The sequence below is a fragment of the Piliocolobus tephrosceles genome, chromosome 3, assembly GCF_002776525.5.
Source record: "Piliocolobus tephrosceles isolate RC106 chromosome 3, ASM277652v3, whole genome shotgun sequence".
Classification (NCBI taxonomy): Eukaryota; Metazoa; Chordata; class Mammalia; order Primates; family Cercopithecidae; genus Piliocolobus; species Piliocolobus tephrosceles.
The window spans coordinates 182,071,772-182,087,880 of record NC_045436.1 but is presented as its reverse complement, the minus strand read 5'-3'; the positions used below and the strand labels follow the sequence as shown (position 1 = coordinate 182,087,880).

Genomic DNA, 16,109 nt, shown 5'->3' with positions numbered 1-16,109 from the left:
GTGGTGTGAGTAGGCATCCTTCTCTTTCTCATGATCTTAGGGGAAAGCATTTGGTCTTTTATCATGTAGTATAGATCAGATAGAGGAAATTTACTTACATTTTTAGTTTGCTAAGAATTATCATTATGAATAGATACTGACTTTTGTCATACTCTGTACATCTGTTGAGATGATAACAGAGTTTTCCTTTTTAGTTAATGAAATAAATTATAGTGATTTTCAAAATGTTGGAAAACCTTGCATTCCTGGGATAACCCACATTTGATTGTGATGTATTATCTTTTTGCTAGGTTGCTGGATTGGATTTACTAATGTATTGTTAAGGATTATTGTGTCTATGTTCATGAAGGATATTAGTCTATAAATTTCTTGTCTCATGTCTTTGTGTGGTTTTGATGTTAGGCTAATACTTCGTTAATAAAATGAGCTAGGATGTATTTTCTCTTTGATTTTCCGGAAAGGAAAAGTTTGTGTAAAATTAGCATTATTTCTACCTTAAGTGTTTGGGAGGATTCACCAGTAAAGCTGTCTTGGTCTGAAGTTGCTTTATTGGGAAGATTTTGAACTACAAGTTCAGTTCGTTTGATAGAGGTTATCTGTTTCTTTGTTAGTGAACTGTGCTAGTTTTTGTCTTTAAGGAAAGTTGCCCATTTTATATTAAATGTTGTGACATAAAGTTGTTCAGAATATTTATTATCTTCTTAATTTCCATAGAATCTGTAGTGATTGCTTCCCTCTTCTTTTTATTCCTGATACCAGTTTTTTGAGTTTTGTCTTTTTTCCCCCTAAGACTGGCTAGATAATTTAACTGATCTTTTCAAAGAACCACGTTTTGTTTTAATTGCTTTTCCATTTTCTTTTTTGTTAATTTTGCTCTTTATTAATTTCATTCCTCTTATTTTTTATTTATGTATTTATTTTTAAGAGCAGTCAAACGAAGCAGTGGGAGTCAAGAAGAAACAAAGAAATCTGTAGTGGTTGTGAACAGTTAGTTATCAACAGCACTGCATTTGTACCAGCCTGTTTTGGTTTCTTAAGGTGGAAGTTTACATTGTTTTATCTGAGACCTTTCTTCTTTTCTAATGTGTTTAATTTTATACATTTCTTTTAAAATTTGCACCAGTCACACAGGATCTATGAATTTCTGTGTAAGCATTCCTTTAGCTGCATCCCACAAATTCTGATATGTAATGGTTTTCATTCTACTCAAAATATTTTATAATTGCCTTTATGATTTGTTCATTGACCCATGTTTTGTTCAGAAGTATGTTTTTATTTTATTTTTTATTGTTTTTTTGAGACAGAGCACCTCTCTGTCACCGGGCTGGAGTGCAGTGGCGCAATGTTGGCTCGCTGCAACCTCTGCCTCCCGGGTTCAAGCAATTCTCCTGCTTCAGTCTCCCAAGTAGCTGGTACTACAGGCGTGCGCCACCACGCCCAGCTAATTTTTGTATTTTTTGTAGAGATGGGGTTTCACCATGTTGGCCAGGATGGTCTTGATCTCCTGACCTCGTGATCTGCCCGCCTCAGCCTCCCAAAGTGCTGGGATTAAGGTGCGAGCCACTGTGCTTGGCCTATTTTATTTTTTTAGACAGAGTCTCACTCTTTGCCCAGGCTGGAGTGCAGTGGCGCGATCTCAGTTCACTGCAACCTCTGCCTCCCGGGTTCAAGCAATTCTCCTGCCTCAGCCTTCTGAGTAGCTGGGATTACACGTGCACACCACCATGCCCTACTAATGTTTGTATTTTAGTAGAGATGGTGTTGCCCAGGCTGGTCTTGAACTCCTGAGCTTGGGCAGTCTGCCTGCCTCAGCCTCCCAAAGTGCTTGGGTTAAGGCGTGAGCCACCACGCCCAACTGAAACTTCTAAATGTAACTATGGATGGTATATTTCTTTCAATTTCTACTTTATGTATTTTGAGCTTTGTTGTTAAAGTATTTACCATTTAGCACTGTTATTTCTAATTGTTGAATTAATGCCACCGTCATCATCATCAGCATCATCATCTCCCGCTTTGTTGTTACTGATACTCCTTGTTGTGAAGCAAATTTTATCTTATACTGAGAGCCACCTAGCCTTTTTTGATTAGGGTGTGCAAGGAATATGTCTTCCCACCCTTTCTTTTTAACATCTTTGTCATCTCTTGTAGCTTAGGAGCTCTTGCTTTTTTAAAGACCAGTCTGACCTTCTCTGCTAATAATTGTAGTATTTACACTCTTTCCCTTTAATGTAATTATTGATCTGTTTGGGTTTAAACATACCATCTTGCATTTTTTCTCCTATTTTTCCTATCTGTTATTTGTTACTCTTCTTTTAAAAGAATTGAATTTTTTTGAAACGGGGTCTCACTCTGTCATCCAGGCTAGAGTGCAGTGGCACGCGATCTCTGCTCACTGCAAGCTCCAACTCCCAGGTTTCATGCCATTCTCCCACCTCAGCCTCCCGAGTAGCTGGGACTATAGGCGCCTGCATCATGCCTGGCTAATTTTGTTTTTGTATTTTTAGTAGAGACAGAGTTTCATTGTGTTAGCCAGGATGATCTCGATCTCCTGACCTCATGATCTGCCCTCCTCAGCCTCCCAAAGTGCTGGGATTACAGGTGTGAGCCACCATGCCCGTCCAATGAATTGAATATTTTAAGTGTCTGGGCGTGGTGGCTCTCGCCTGTAACCCTAGCACTTAAGGAGGCTGAGGTAGGTGGATTACCCAAGCTCAGGAGTTCGAGACCAGCCTGAGCAACATGAAGAAACCCCGTCTCTACTAAAATATAAACATTAACCGGGTGTGGTGGCATGTGCCTGTAATCCCAGCTACTCAGGAGGCTGAGGCAGGAGAATTGCATGAACCCGGGAGGTGGAGGTTGCAGTGAACTGAGATTGCGCCACTGCACTCAAGCCTGGGCGACAGAGTGAGACTCCATCTCATCTTTAAAATTTTTTTAAAAAATGAGTATTTTTTGATCCATGTGTTGTCAGAAGTATGGTTTTTTTTTTTGTTTTATTTTATTATTATTATTTTTTTGAGACAGAGTCTCACTCTGCGCCCAGGCTGGAGTGCAGTAGCGCCATCTTAGCTCACTGCAGCCTCTGCCTCTCGGGTTCAAGTGATTCTCCTGCCTCAACCTCCTACATAGCTGGGATTACAGGCACCCACCACTGCATCCAGCGAATTTTTTTATTTTTAGTAGAAGCGGGGTTTCACCATCTTGGCCAGGCTAATCTCTATCTCCTGACCTCGCGATCCACCTGCCTCGCCCTCCCAAAGTGCTGGAATGACAGGTGTGAGTCACCGCATCCGGCCTATAAATATTTTAAATTCTTTCATTTTGTCTCCTGTTGACCTTACTACCTATATTTCTTTTTCTTTGTTTTATAATTTTTTAGCTATGGCTTCCACTTTTCAGCCTCTACTCTCAAAGAATAGTATACCACTTCATATATAGTGTAAGTACCTCACAGTAGTACACTTGGAGCACCACCATTTCTGGTGCTAATGTAGTCGTGTATTTTTCTTACATGTATTATACACCTCAGCATACATTGTGGTGGGTTTTTTTTCCCCCTTGCTTTAAATAGCTAATTATCTTTTTAAAAAGACCTTATAAATAAGTTCTTGACCCACATCTTTATCATGTGTGGTGCTCTTCATTCCTTTGTGTAGATTCACTTTTCATTTGGTATTATTTTTTCTCTATCTCAAGAACTGACTTTAACATTTCCTGTAGGCCAAGGAAGCTTCTGTTTGAAAGCTTTTATTTTGCCTTTGTTTTAAAAAGATATTTCTGTTTGGAGTTTGAGGTTGTTGGTCATTTCTTTCCTGGCCTCCCCAGTTTGTGAGGAGAAACATGTTGTCATCCTTGTCTTTGCTCCTGCATGTGTAAGGTGGTGACTCATTCCTCTGCTTCTGAGATTTGCACTTGATCACTGGTTTTCAGCAGTTTGACGGTGGCGGGCCTCTGTGCTTTGCTTTGTGTTTAGTGTGCTTTGGGTTGATTGAACTTGTAGTGAGTGTGGCCTTATGTGGGTGAGTTGATAGTTTCATCAAATTTAGAAATATTTCAAGTATTTCTTCACATAGTCCTCTTTTTTTCTGGGATGTTAGACATCTTGAGTTTGTCCTACAAATGCTTTGTCCATTTTTTCAGTCTTTTCTGTGCTTCATTTTGGATTATTTAATTAATTAATTAATTTCGAGACAGAGTCTTGCTCTGTTGCCCAGGCTGGAGTGCAATGGTATGATCTCGGCTCACTACAACCTCCGCCTCCCGGGTTTAAGTGATTCTCCGGCCTCAGCCTCCCAGGGAGCTGTGATTACAGGTGCCTGCCACCATGTCTGGCTTTTTTTTTTTTTTTTTTTTTTTCCCGAGATGAAGTTTCACTCTTGTTGCCCAGGTTGGAATGCAGTGGTGTGATCTCGGCTCACTGCAGCCTCTGCCTCCCGGGTTCAAGTGATTCTCCTGCCTCAACCTCCTGAGTAGCTGGGATTACAGGCATGTGCCACCACGCCCAGCTAATTTTGTATTTTTAGTAGGGACAGGGTTTCTCCACGTTGGTCAGGCTGGTTTCGAACTCCTGACCTCAGGTAATCCGCCCACCCTCGTCCTCCCAAAGTGCTGGGATTACAGGTGTGCGCTACCGCGCCTGGCCAATTTTTGTATTTTTTAGTAGAGATGGGGTTTCACCATGTTGGTCAGACTGGTCTCGAACTCCTGACCTCAGGTGATCCACCCACCTTGGCCTCCCAAAGTGCTGGGATTATAGGCGTGAGACACCGTGCCTGGCCTGGATTATTTTTATTGCCTGTGTTCAGGTTTATTGGTGTTCTGATCTGCTTAATCTGCCAAGTCTATTTAGTGTATTTTTTTCTTTTATATCTTATTTCTTAGCTTCGGAAGTTTCATTTTATTTATTTATTTATTGACATCTTCAGTTTCTCTTCCCATCGTGTTTATTTTTCCTCTGTTTCTTGAACATATGGAATTTCTTTATAATTGCCAATTTTAGATTCTTGACTGTTAGTTGTATCTTCTCTGTTTTTTGGGGGATCTGTTTCTTTTTTTCTTTTTTATTTTTTTGAGATGGAGTCCTCGCTCTGTCACCCAGGCTGGAGTGCAATGGTGCGATCTCGGCTCACTGCAGCCTATGCCTCCTGGGTTCAAATGGTTCTCCTGCTTCAGCCTCCTGAGTAGCTGGGATTACAGGCGCGTGTCACCCTGCCCAGCTAATTTTTGTATTTTTAGTGGAGATGGGGTTTCATCATGTTGGCCAGGCTGCTCTCAAACTCCTGACCTCAGGTGATCTGCCTGCCTCTGCCTCCCAAAGTGCTGGGATTACAGGCGTGAGCCACCATGCCTGGCCTGGGGAATTTGTCTCCCTCCCTCCCTCCCTCTTTCTCTCTCTCTCTCTCTCTTTTTTTCTCTCTCTCTCTCTCTTTTGAGATAGTGTCTCTCTCTGTCACCCAGGCTGGAGTGCAATGGCACGATCTAGCAATGGCACAATCTAGTCTCACTGCAAACTCCCCTTCCTCGGTTCAAACGATTCTCCTGCCTCAGCCTCTCGAGTGGCTGGGATTGCAGGCTTGTGCCTCCATGCCTGGCCAAATTTTGTATTTTTAGTAGAGACAGGATTTTGCCATCTTGGTCAGGCTGGTCTCGAACTCCTGACCTCAAGTGATCCACTTGCTTCATCCTCTGAAAGTGCTGGGATTACAAGCGTGAGCCACCACACCTGGCCTGGGGGATGTTTCTATAGATTGGCTTTTCCTCCTTCTTAAGAGTCATTGTCCTGCTTTTGGTTTTGTTTCTGGATGCTGGACATTGTGAATTTTACATTGTTAATAGTTGGATTTTGTTATTTTTCTTTTAAATTGTGTTAGACTTGGGTGAAACATGACTGAGGTTAAATCTGCATATTGTTAGTGCTATAATGGGACACATTTAAGGATTTAATATGTAGTCATCATGTACCCTATTTTAAGACTTACCTTCATCTCGTCTCCAGGAAATGTTACTTTCAAGTTCTTGATTGCTCTTCTGAGTGTACCGCATTCCAGCCATCATCATAGGTGCTGATGTACCATAGTGAGCGAGTAGATAGGTTCTGGCTCTCATGAACTGATTTTCCAGTGTTGAAGACAGATAAAAAAACAAGAACGCGAGTAGAACACCAGGATTTCAGATAGCAGTTTAATAGGGATTAACTGGGATGTTTAGGTTCATGGGGAAGCCAGAGCTCAGGAGATGGGCACTGCACCCATAGTCAGAACAAGCACGTGTTTAACATAAAGAATAATTAACAAGTGGTGGGATGTGGTGGCTCACGCCTGTAATCAGCACCTTGGGAGGCTGAGGCAGGTGGATCACCTGAGGTCAGGAGTTGGGAGACCGGCGTGGCCAACATGGTGAAACCCGCGTCTCTACTAAAAATACAGAAATTAGCCAGGCGTGGTGGTGGACTCCCGTAATCCCAGCTACTTGGGGCTGAGACAGGAGAATCGTTTGAACCCAGGAGGCGGAGGCTGCAGTGAGCCGAGATCACAGCATTGCACTTCAGCCTGGGCAAGAAGAGTGCAACTCAAAGTAATTAACAAGTAGCAAGAGGTCAGCCACCCAGATCTGTAAAGTGAACGCTAAAGAGTATGGCCAGGGCAGATCTAGGGAGCAGCCACTAATGGGAGCTTAGGGACGGGACTCGAGAAAGGAACAAACTTGGAAGAGGCCCTGACATGGAGGGGGTATTGTTATGCCCCACTGGGTAGCAGAGAGGCTCCCTGAGGTCCTGCAGGCTGGGACTGAGTGCTGGAGAGTGCTTGTGTCTCAGTCCCCTGCACACCACTGACGAGGAGCTGCCTCGGGGTAAGAGCAAGATGAGAAAAGCACAGGAACCTGGAGGGAGACCCCTTCTTCAGTGTCCCTGTAGCACCTTCCACCCACACGACCACACATTGTACCTACCTGCTGGCAGAGGAGAAATGTTGATAGGGTGCAGCTCCTTCGTTATAAGTGTGGTGAAGAAGGGTGGATTTGGAGTTGAGAGGCCAAAAAATCAGTTGGCTCAACTAGCCTCCCTGAGTAGGTGATCTTTTTACTGAGGCCTACCTAATGGGGCAGCACTCTACAGTCCACCAGAAGCCATTCAGAGGCTCATGGGCTAAGGGTACGAGTCAAAGGGAGCAAGGGCAGTGACTTAGCTGTGGTAAGAAATACAGTGTTTGCTCCTCCGTGTTAACAGAGGAGTGATACAGTGTTTGCTCCTAAGGAGAACAGAGGTTTTTTTTTTTTTTTTTTTTTTTTTTTTTGAGACGGAGTCTCGCTCTGTCGCCCAGGCTGGAGTGCAGTGGCTGGATCTCGGCTCACTGCAAGCTCCGCCTCCCGGGTTTACGCCATTCTCCTGCCTCAACCTCCCGAGTAGCTGGGACTACAGGCGCCCGCCACCTTGCCCGGCTAGTTTTTTGTATTTTTTAGTAGAGACAGGGTTTCACCGTGTTAGCCAGGATGGTCTCGATCTCCTGACCTCGTGATCCGCCCGTCTTGGCCTCCCAAAGTGCTGGGATTACAGGGAGAACAGAGGTTTTATGTTGGGAGCTCTGTGATCTCACTCTGCTGCTGCCTGGAGAATGGATGATTAGCAGGTACATGTGGAAATAGGTGTGCCACTAGAGAGCGGCAGTGCAGCTGTGCAGGCAAGAGGTAGGTGATGATGGCTTAGACTGGCTTAGAAGCAGTGGAGGAAGAATGGGTGGGTTGGGGAGGTATTTAGGATTGAGGTGGAGTGGACAGCTTTGCTGTTAGATGGCTGTGGGATGGAGGAGACTGTGAACCTTGCTTGTTGAAGGGAATGGACCCGCTTAGGAAACAGCCTCCTCTACCACTGCCCTCTCCTTGTCCTACCATGCCTCATCAATCAGAACTCCATGGCCTTCCAGCCACTTTTGGTATGGGAGTAGCCTCATTTTCAGGTACTCAGGTCCAGTCTACATAAAAACCTAAATGTGGCTGAGCGTGTTGGGTCACGCCTGTAATCACAGCACTTTTGGAAACGAAGGCAGGTGGATCACTTGAGCTCAGGAGTTTAAGACCAACCTGATCAACATAGTGAAACCCTGTGTCTACCAAAAATACAAAAAGTTAGCCAGGTATGGTGGCGCACACCTATGGTCCCAGCTACTCAGGAGGCTGAAGTGAGACGATTGCTTGAGCGTGGGAGGTGGAGGTTGCAGTGAGCCGAGATTACACCACTGCACTCCAGCCTGGGTGATAGAGCGAGACCCTATCTCCAAAAAAAAAACCAAAAACAAAAGAAACCTAAATGGCTCATCTAATTAATCCAAAGCCTCTTTCCCTCAAGTTAAGTGGTGGCAGGAGTCCCCACGGGCAGAGGGCGGTGGTGTATGTCCTGCCTCCTTATGCCTGCCCTGTTCCTCCAGGATGGAGAAGGGGCTCTGGAGTGGAGACTTGGGGGTCTTTGTTCTCTTCTGGGTTGTCTCGGGTTCTTTTTGGCCCACTAGCACTAGGTCTGTGGTCCTAATGGGTGGCCCAGTGGTTGCTGGCTCTTTCTTAGGGGAGGCTGCTGTAGTGTGCTCAGGCTGCTGCAACAAAATACCACGGGCTGGGCTGCTTATAAACGGCGGACATTTATATCTTATAGTCTGGAGGGCTGGAAGGTCTAAGATCAAGGTGCTGGCAGATGGGTGCCTGGGAAAGGCTGAGCTTTGGTTCATAGCTGGTGCCCTTGCTCTCCTCATGCGGTGGAAGGATGTGACAGCTCTCCGGGGCCTCCTTTATAAAAGGACATTAATCCCATTCACGAAGACGCCGTCCTCATGACCTAATCACTTCCTAAAGTCCCCACTTCTGATACATTACCTTAGGGGTTAAAATTTCAACTTATGAACAGGGGCGGGCGGGAGCACAAACATTCAGAACAGAGCAAAACATTCAGACCTTTGGGCACTTCTGAGACCTCGGTAGGGACTTCATGTTGGACTGTCTGGTTGAGTCACTGTGTGGCACAACCAGCTTGTCCCCCTCCCCCTACCACTGCCATCCCACACTCTGCCCCCCTTCCCTCATGGTGTAATTCTGGGGTCAGCTTCCCAGCAGGACCTGTTTGGGGTGGGATTCTTTCAGGATGACACAAGCTCTTGCCCTTCTGTGTGCTGGTGGCAGCTGAGCTAGGTCCCCTGCTGTCTGAATCCTCTGCCCACTTAGCAATGCTCAGGCTTTTCTGCTGCAGGGTGCTTTCTGCAAGGCCTGCACCAGTGTCTTTGTGTCCCAACTCCACAGCACCCACCACAGGCCCTTAGGAGTTTCCTTGTGCTTGGCTCAGCAGCAGACTGTGGTGGTGCAAGCCTCTGAACAGACCTGGCCAAGTCCAGCCCAGGGTGAGCCCCAGGCTCCTTGCCATAGGCCACCACCTGTCTCTCTGAGGGCTTGTCTCAGTGGCTTCATGCTTGATTGGGGGAGGGGTTGGTAAGGAGAGCACACTTTTCCTTGTGGGAAGCAGAGTGGGAATAGTGCAATACTCATGACTTAGGTGAATTCCTTTCTGAAGTCTCTCTTGTGACTGTGATTCTCTTCCTCAGGCTGTGGGGATCAGGGGGACGCAATGATTATGGAGCTGGCGGCCCCTATCGTGAGCCTGGGGAAGCCTTTCTAGCACCCTGCATCACCCTGTGGGCACCCTCAGCTCTGAGACCTGAGCCCCTTTTCCCAAGGAACAGAGTCCTTCTCAGGACCTGTTCTAGAAGGAGCCCCGGTGCCGGATGGGTGGGTGACTGAGCAGGAGGAGGAACCTAAGGTTATGTTGTGTTTCTCTAGTTGTTGTTGGTGAAATCTTTTCGGTGCTTACTGTTGGGCATGGGACATAGGAAGGTCTTTGCCCAGTGTTCTCTCTCTTTTTTTTTGAGACAAAGTCTCGCTCTGTTTCTCAGGCTGGAGTGCAGTGGCACGATCTTGGCTCACTGCAACCTCTGCCTCCCAGGTTCAGGCGATTCTCCTGCCTCAGCCTCCTGAGTAGTTGATATTACAGGCGTGCACCACCACGCCTGGCTAATTTTTATATTTTTAGAAGAGATGGGTTTCACCACATGGGTCAGGCTGGTCTTGAATTCCTGACCTCAGGTGATCCACCTGCCTCGGCCTCCCAAAGTGCTGGGATTACAGGTGTGAGCCATCGTGCCCAGCCAAGTGTTCTCTTAAGCCTCCTTGTTCCTCAGTCAGAGCAGGCAGTGCAGGCTATGGGATTCCCCAGGACGGAGAGGCCTCTGCCCCAGCTGCTTGATGCTAGGCTCAGAGAGGCCACTAGGTTTCCACCAAGTGCTGTCTCAGGCGACCATGGGCACCAGAGGTGCCCACTGAAGTGATCATCATGTGTGCTGATTAGGACACGGGGAGTAAAACTGTTCGTTTTTAAATTTAATATCAATTTATTTTTATACTTTAAAAAAAAGTTTAAATAGAGACGAGGTCTTGCTGTGTTACCGAGGCTGGTCTCAAACGTCTGGGCTCTTCAAGTGGTCCTCCCATGTTGGCTTCCCAAAGTGGTGGGATTACAGGTGTGAATCACCATGCCCAGCCGGATTGTTTCCTTTCTGTGTGCATGTGTCTGTGTGACAATGTCTCTGTCACCCAGGCAGAAGTGCCGTGGGGTATGGTCACGGCTCACTATAGCCTCAACTTCCCAGGCTCACATGATCCTCACACCTCAGCCTCCTGGGTAGCTGGGACTACAGGCAGGCTCCGACACGCCTGGCCTATTTTTTGTATTTCTTGTAGCAGTGGTGTTTCACCGTGTTGCCCAGTGATCCACCCACCTCAGACTCCCAAAGTGCTGACATTACAAAGGTGAGCCACTGCATCCAGCCAAGATAGTTTCTTTTCAATGTCTAGGTTTTACAGTTTTTTAAAAGGCATTTTCCTGAGCAGTTAATAAAAACTTGATGCCTTGAACATTTTAACATAACTGGTCTATTCTGTTCTCTTTTTAAAGCAGAGCCAAGATTTTCTTCTTCACTCCTCGCTTGGTGGCTCCCAGCCGGAGGCCGGCAGTGGTGGGAGGCTCGCTCTGGGTGCACAGACGCTGCCTTCGGACACCGCATGCTCGTGCGAGGCCTGCAGTGAGCGCAGGTATGTGACGTGTGTGCCATGTTGCTCACACCTGTCCACAGTGACGTGCAGACCTGCATATTGGAGCTGGACCGAGAAACTGGGCTAATGGGACAGACAGCAACAAGAGTAAGGCTATTGCTTCACTATTGTGAGAAAGAACCAGATGAGTAAGACAAAAACTCCCGCTCTTGAGGAACTGGCACTAGGAAGCATCCTCACAACAAGAGGAGGAGTCCTTAAATAATCAGAATCTAAGAGCAGCCTCAGTGAATGAGAGGAATGATGGGGGTGGGCCTGACTGGCTGCCGCTGAGTGGCTGAGGGGAGAGCCCAGGAGCTCGTCTTTTTTTTTTGAGATGGGGTCTGGCTCTGTCCTCCAGGCTGGAGGGCAGTGGCGTAATCTCGGCTCACCACAACCTCCGCCTTCCAGGCTCAAGTGATTCTCCCACTTCAGTCCCAGTATCTGGGACTACAGGTGTGCACCACCATGTGGAGCTAATTTTTGTGTATTTTGTAGGGATGGGGCTTTGCCATGTTGCCCAGGCTGGTCTCAAACTCCTGGACTCAAACAATTAGTCCGTCTTCACCTCCCAAAGTGCTGGGATTACAGACATGAGCCACCATGCCCAGCCCGGGAGCAGATCTAAAAATGCTCTGTGCTCTGGCTCAGGAAGGAATGCATGTAGCCAAGTGGGGGCCAAAGGGTGGGGGCAAGGCTGCCCATTAGGTACCTTGGAGGTGAAGGCCAGATCAGCAGTGGGGATGTGGGTACCCTTATTATGGACAGTAGCCACAGATGCTCCTGTCATCTGTGCAGTGGCTAAGCTCTTAACGCAGAGTGCACCCTGGGAGCTGTGCTGGGGATGCCATCACCCTGATGCCGGCTCCTGGGAGCTGGGCAAGGTACAACAGTCTGGGAGGTCCTCTGAGGACAGTGTGCTAGGTGAGGAAGGGCAGCAGATTGTGGTGAGTTTCTAACCTTCCTGTGTTGTCTCACAGAGAAATTTCAGCAGAGGCGGACCGGGAACCTCAGCAGCTGCAGAACTACTGGTCAGAAGTGCGCTACACGGTGCGCTGCATCTACCGCCAGGCAGGGACCCCGCTGGCAGATGACCAGGACCAGTCTCTGGTGCCTGACAAGGAAGGAGTAAAGGAGCTCGTGGATCGGTACATACCACCCCTTCCTGTTGTGGCCCTGTGCAAACCCCTGCCCTGCCCGCTGCGCTTGGAGCCACTCCTTTCAGGATGGGCTTTCCTTACAGTGCTCAGCTGGGCTTGCTCAGCCTTTGGTGCCTGTCGAGTCTGCAGCAGATGGACTGGCAAAAGTGAACCCCCTAGGCCAGACATCTTGAATTTTTCTGATTCCGATGAAACGCTATTGCCTGTGTAATTACACAAGAAATGTTTCTGTCACTTGTTTGTGTGAAGACTGATGATAATACCTGCCTTTCTGAGTCCCCCTGTGCCAGGGATGATGCAGAGTACTTTTACAAGCACTCTTGCCTTTATCAACCCAAGGAGAAAGGCAGAGTTAGCCCATTTACGAAGTGAGAAAATGGGGCTCTGTGAGGTTGGGTAGCTCGTGTATGTGCCTGTGGCTCATGAGGCCGAGACAGCCGAGGCGTGCCTGGCTGTGTGGCTGTTTGTCTTGATGCCGCAGCCATTCTTCAGCAGATACCTTATGCTCAGTAAACACACAGAATTTGAGGTGGCCATAATTTTTATTATTCCTTATAGTTTGATGTAACTTTTTTTTTTTTTTTTTGAGACAGACTCTTGCTCTGTCACCCAGGCTGGAAGGCAATGATGTGATCTCAGCTCACTGCAACCCCCACCTCCTAGGTTCAAGCTATTCTCATGTCTCAGCCTCCCGAGTAACTGGGATTACAGGTGCCCACCACCATGCCCAGCTCATTTTTGTATTTTAATAGAGACGAGGTTTCGCCATGTTGGTCAGGTTGGTCTCAAACGTAATCCACCTGCTTTGACCTCCCAAAGTGCTGGAATTACAGGCGTGAGCCACTGTGCCCAGCGACGTAACGTATTTTTATGTTTTTTGAAATGTTTCAAATGAAAGCAACAGATTTGAGATGGCCATTTCGTGGGTTGATTCTCATTTGGGTTTCTTTCTCACATTTTGAATGCATCACATTTGGGAGAGGTTTGTTTTTTTTTTTTCTGCCTCCCCTCAGAGTCTCACTGTGTCGCCCAGGCTGGTGTGCAGTGATTGTAATCTCAGCTCACTGCAACCTCTGCCGCCTGAGTTCAAGTGATTCTCCTGCCTCAGCCTCCTGAGTAGCTGGGATTACAGGCGCCTGCCATTGTGCCCAGCTAGTTTTTCTATTTTTAGTAGAGATGGGATTTCACCGTCTTGGCCAGGCTGGCCTTGAACTCCTGACCTTGTGATCCACCCACTTCGGCCTCCCAAAGTTGTTGGGATTACAGGCGTGAGCCACCGTGCCCAGCCGGGAGTTTTATAAAGTGATGTTTGCTGTGCAGATTTTATCCTGGAGGCAAGGATAGTGATTAGCCGTAGATTAGGTTAACTCATTGAATTCAGCCAAGTATGTTCAGGGTTTGACCTGTGAACCACCGGTATTGCAAGAGGTCCTTCTCTGTGGTATGTGCTTTTATTAGAAGTTAGGTTTCCAGCCAAGCATGATGGCTCACATCTGTAATCCCAGCACTTTGGGAGGATTTCTTGGGCCCAACAGTTCAAGACTAGCCTGGGCAACATAGTGACTTATCTCTACACAAAATAAAAAAATTAGCCAGGTGTAATGAAGCACACTTGTGGCCTCAGTTGCTTGGGAGGCTGAGGCAGGAGGAGCTGTCAAGCTCAGGAGGTCAATGCTGCAGTGAGCTAGGATCGCTCCACTGCACTCCAGCCTGGGCAACAGAGTAAAACCCTGTCTCCAAAAACAAAAACAAAGAAACAACAAAGGAAGTTAAGTTTCCTAGTAAGTATTAGGAAAAAATGTATAACCTTCACATCAAACCTATGACTTCACAGATTATTAACGTTGCAACTTTAGTACCTTAGAGTAGCAGCCAGTGTGTGGTTGATGTGCCAGTATCTGTTGGATGTATGTGTGAGTTAGCGAATGAGCTTCCATAGCATCTTCAGCATATCGCTGTCTCCTTTTTTTTTTTTTTTTTTTTTTTGAGACGGAGTCTCACTCTGTCACCCAGGCTGGAGTGCAGTGGCGCAATCGTGGCTCACTGCAAACTCCACCTCCTGGGTTCACGCCATTCCCCTGCCTCAGCCTCCTGAGTAGCTGGGACTACAGGCACCTGCCACCACGCCAGCTAATTTTTTGTATTAGTAGAGATGGGGTTTCACTGTGTTAGCTAGGATGGTCTCGATCTCACCTCACAAAATGCTGGGATTACAGGCGTGAGCCACCATGCCCAGCCTCGCTGCCTCCTTTTTTTTTTTTTTTTTTTTGAGACGGGTCTCACTCTATCACCCAGGCTGGAGTGCAGTGGCTCCATCTCGGCTCACTGCAAGCTCCGCCTCCTGGGTTCACGCCATTCTCCTGCCTCAGCCTTCCGAGTAGCTGGGACTACAGGCGCCTGCCACCACGCCCGGCTAATTTTTTGTATTTTTAGTAGAGACGGGGTTTCACCGTGTTAGCTAGGATGATCTTGATCTCCTGACCTCGTGATCCACCCGCCTCAGCCTCCCAGAATGCTGGGATTACAGGCGTGAGCCACCACGCCCGGCATGACTCCTTTTTATATAACTTAAAAAAAATCTGTTTGCGAAATTATCACGTGGTTATTTCCTTAAATTTATAAAATACAGAAATAGACCCAAAAAAATAAAATAAATAAATAAAAGGGATGTAAGTCCGACATGCTTAGAGAACAGTGACGTGGATGTCCAGTCTGCTTCTGAGTTTGTATGTCTCTGTCAAAATTTGAGTCTTCTGTGGCTTTCTTGTAGCAGATGAAATGCACTCTGTTTCAGAGGACAGTTTTTTATACTAGTAGTTGAAATTACAATTGTCATACTCAAAAAAATTAATGTCTATCTGAAATGTACTAACCATAATAGGAATCCCATCCATCTACACTATTTTTTAATCCACATTTTCTATAAGACTTCACATGTTCCATTGCAAGATTTTACTTGGCACTTGTCTTTTACAGCCTAGCTAGGTAGTATGGCAATTTAAAAATAGAACAGGTGACAACTTTCTTTTCTTTTGACATAATATGGTATGTAGAAGGTGAAAGGATTTACTATGTAAAATCCAGGAGCTATAGTTTAATACATTTTACAACTCATTTTTATTAGAGTGATGAACTCAAACTGGTTTATCCTGGTGATGGGTTGTGGATGAATTTTTGTTATTACATCAGTGGTTTTAGGTTTCCATCTAGAGGCTCCTGGATTAAAATACAATTAAATTTAACCATAGCAATGCCAGTACTGTAGAATAAGTTTTAAGATGTGGATTATCATACACGTATTTGTGTCAATAAAAAAAATCGATTATCCCAAAGTTTGGAGGGAAATTCATGAAAATGTTCATTGAATTTGTGGCTTAGTCATGGGACATGTATTATTTTTTTCCTACTCTTCAGCCTACAATTTTTTTTTTTTTTTTTGGAGACAGAGTCTCATTCTGTTGCCCAGGCTGGAGTGCAGTGGCGCTAGCTATCTCGGCTCACTGCAAGCTCCGCCTCCTGGGTTCACACCATTCTCCTGCCTCAGCTTCCTGAGTAACTGGGACTACAGGTGCCCGCCACCATGCCCGGCTAATTTTTTGGGTTTTTTTTTTGTTTTGTTTTGTTTTGTCTTTTTTCAGTAGAGACAGGATTTCACCGTGTTGGCCAGGATGGTCTTGATCTCCTGACCTCATGATCTGCCCTCCTCGGCCTCCCGAAGTACTGGGATTATAGGTGTGAGCCTCTGCGCCCAGCCTTCAGCCTACAAATTTTATTTTACACACCTTTATTGCTTTTTTGGTGGGATAATTTTTAAAAAAGGATAAA

The 16,109-nt window shown here is 46.4% G+C and overlaps 1 protein-coding gene across 2 annotated transcripts in view; it reads left to right on the top strand.

Annotated features, from left to right (window-relative positions):
- Nucleotides 1–16,109, top strand: part of FAM193A (family with sequence similarity 193 member A) — a 133,048-nt gene that overhangs the window by 17,088 nt on the left and 99,851 nt on the right. The window contains exons 2-3 of one of the 2 annotated variants that reach the window (XM_023206801.2): nucleotides 10,991–11,124; nucleotides 12,105–12,272. In XM_023206801.2, the coding sequence (XP_023062569.1) occupies nucleotides 10,991–11,124; nucleotides 12,105–12,272 (302 nt within the window). Of the gene's footprint in view, nucleotides 1–10,987; nucleotides 11,125–12,104; nucleotides 12,273–16,109 lie in introns of both variants that reach the window. The other variant, XM_023206802.1, reaches the window with a different exon arrangement.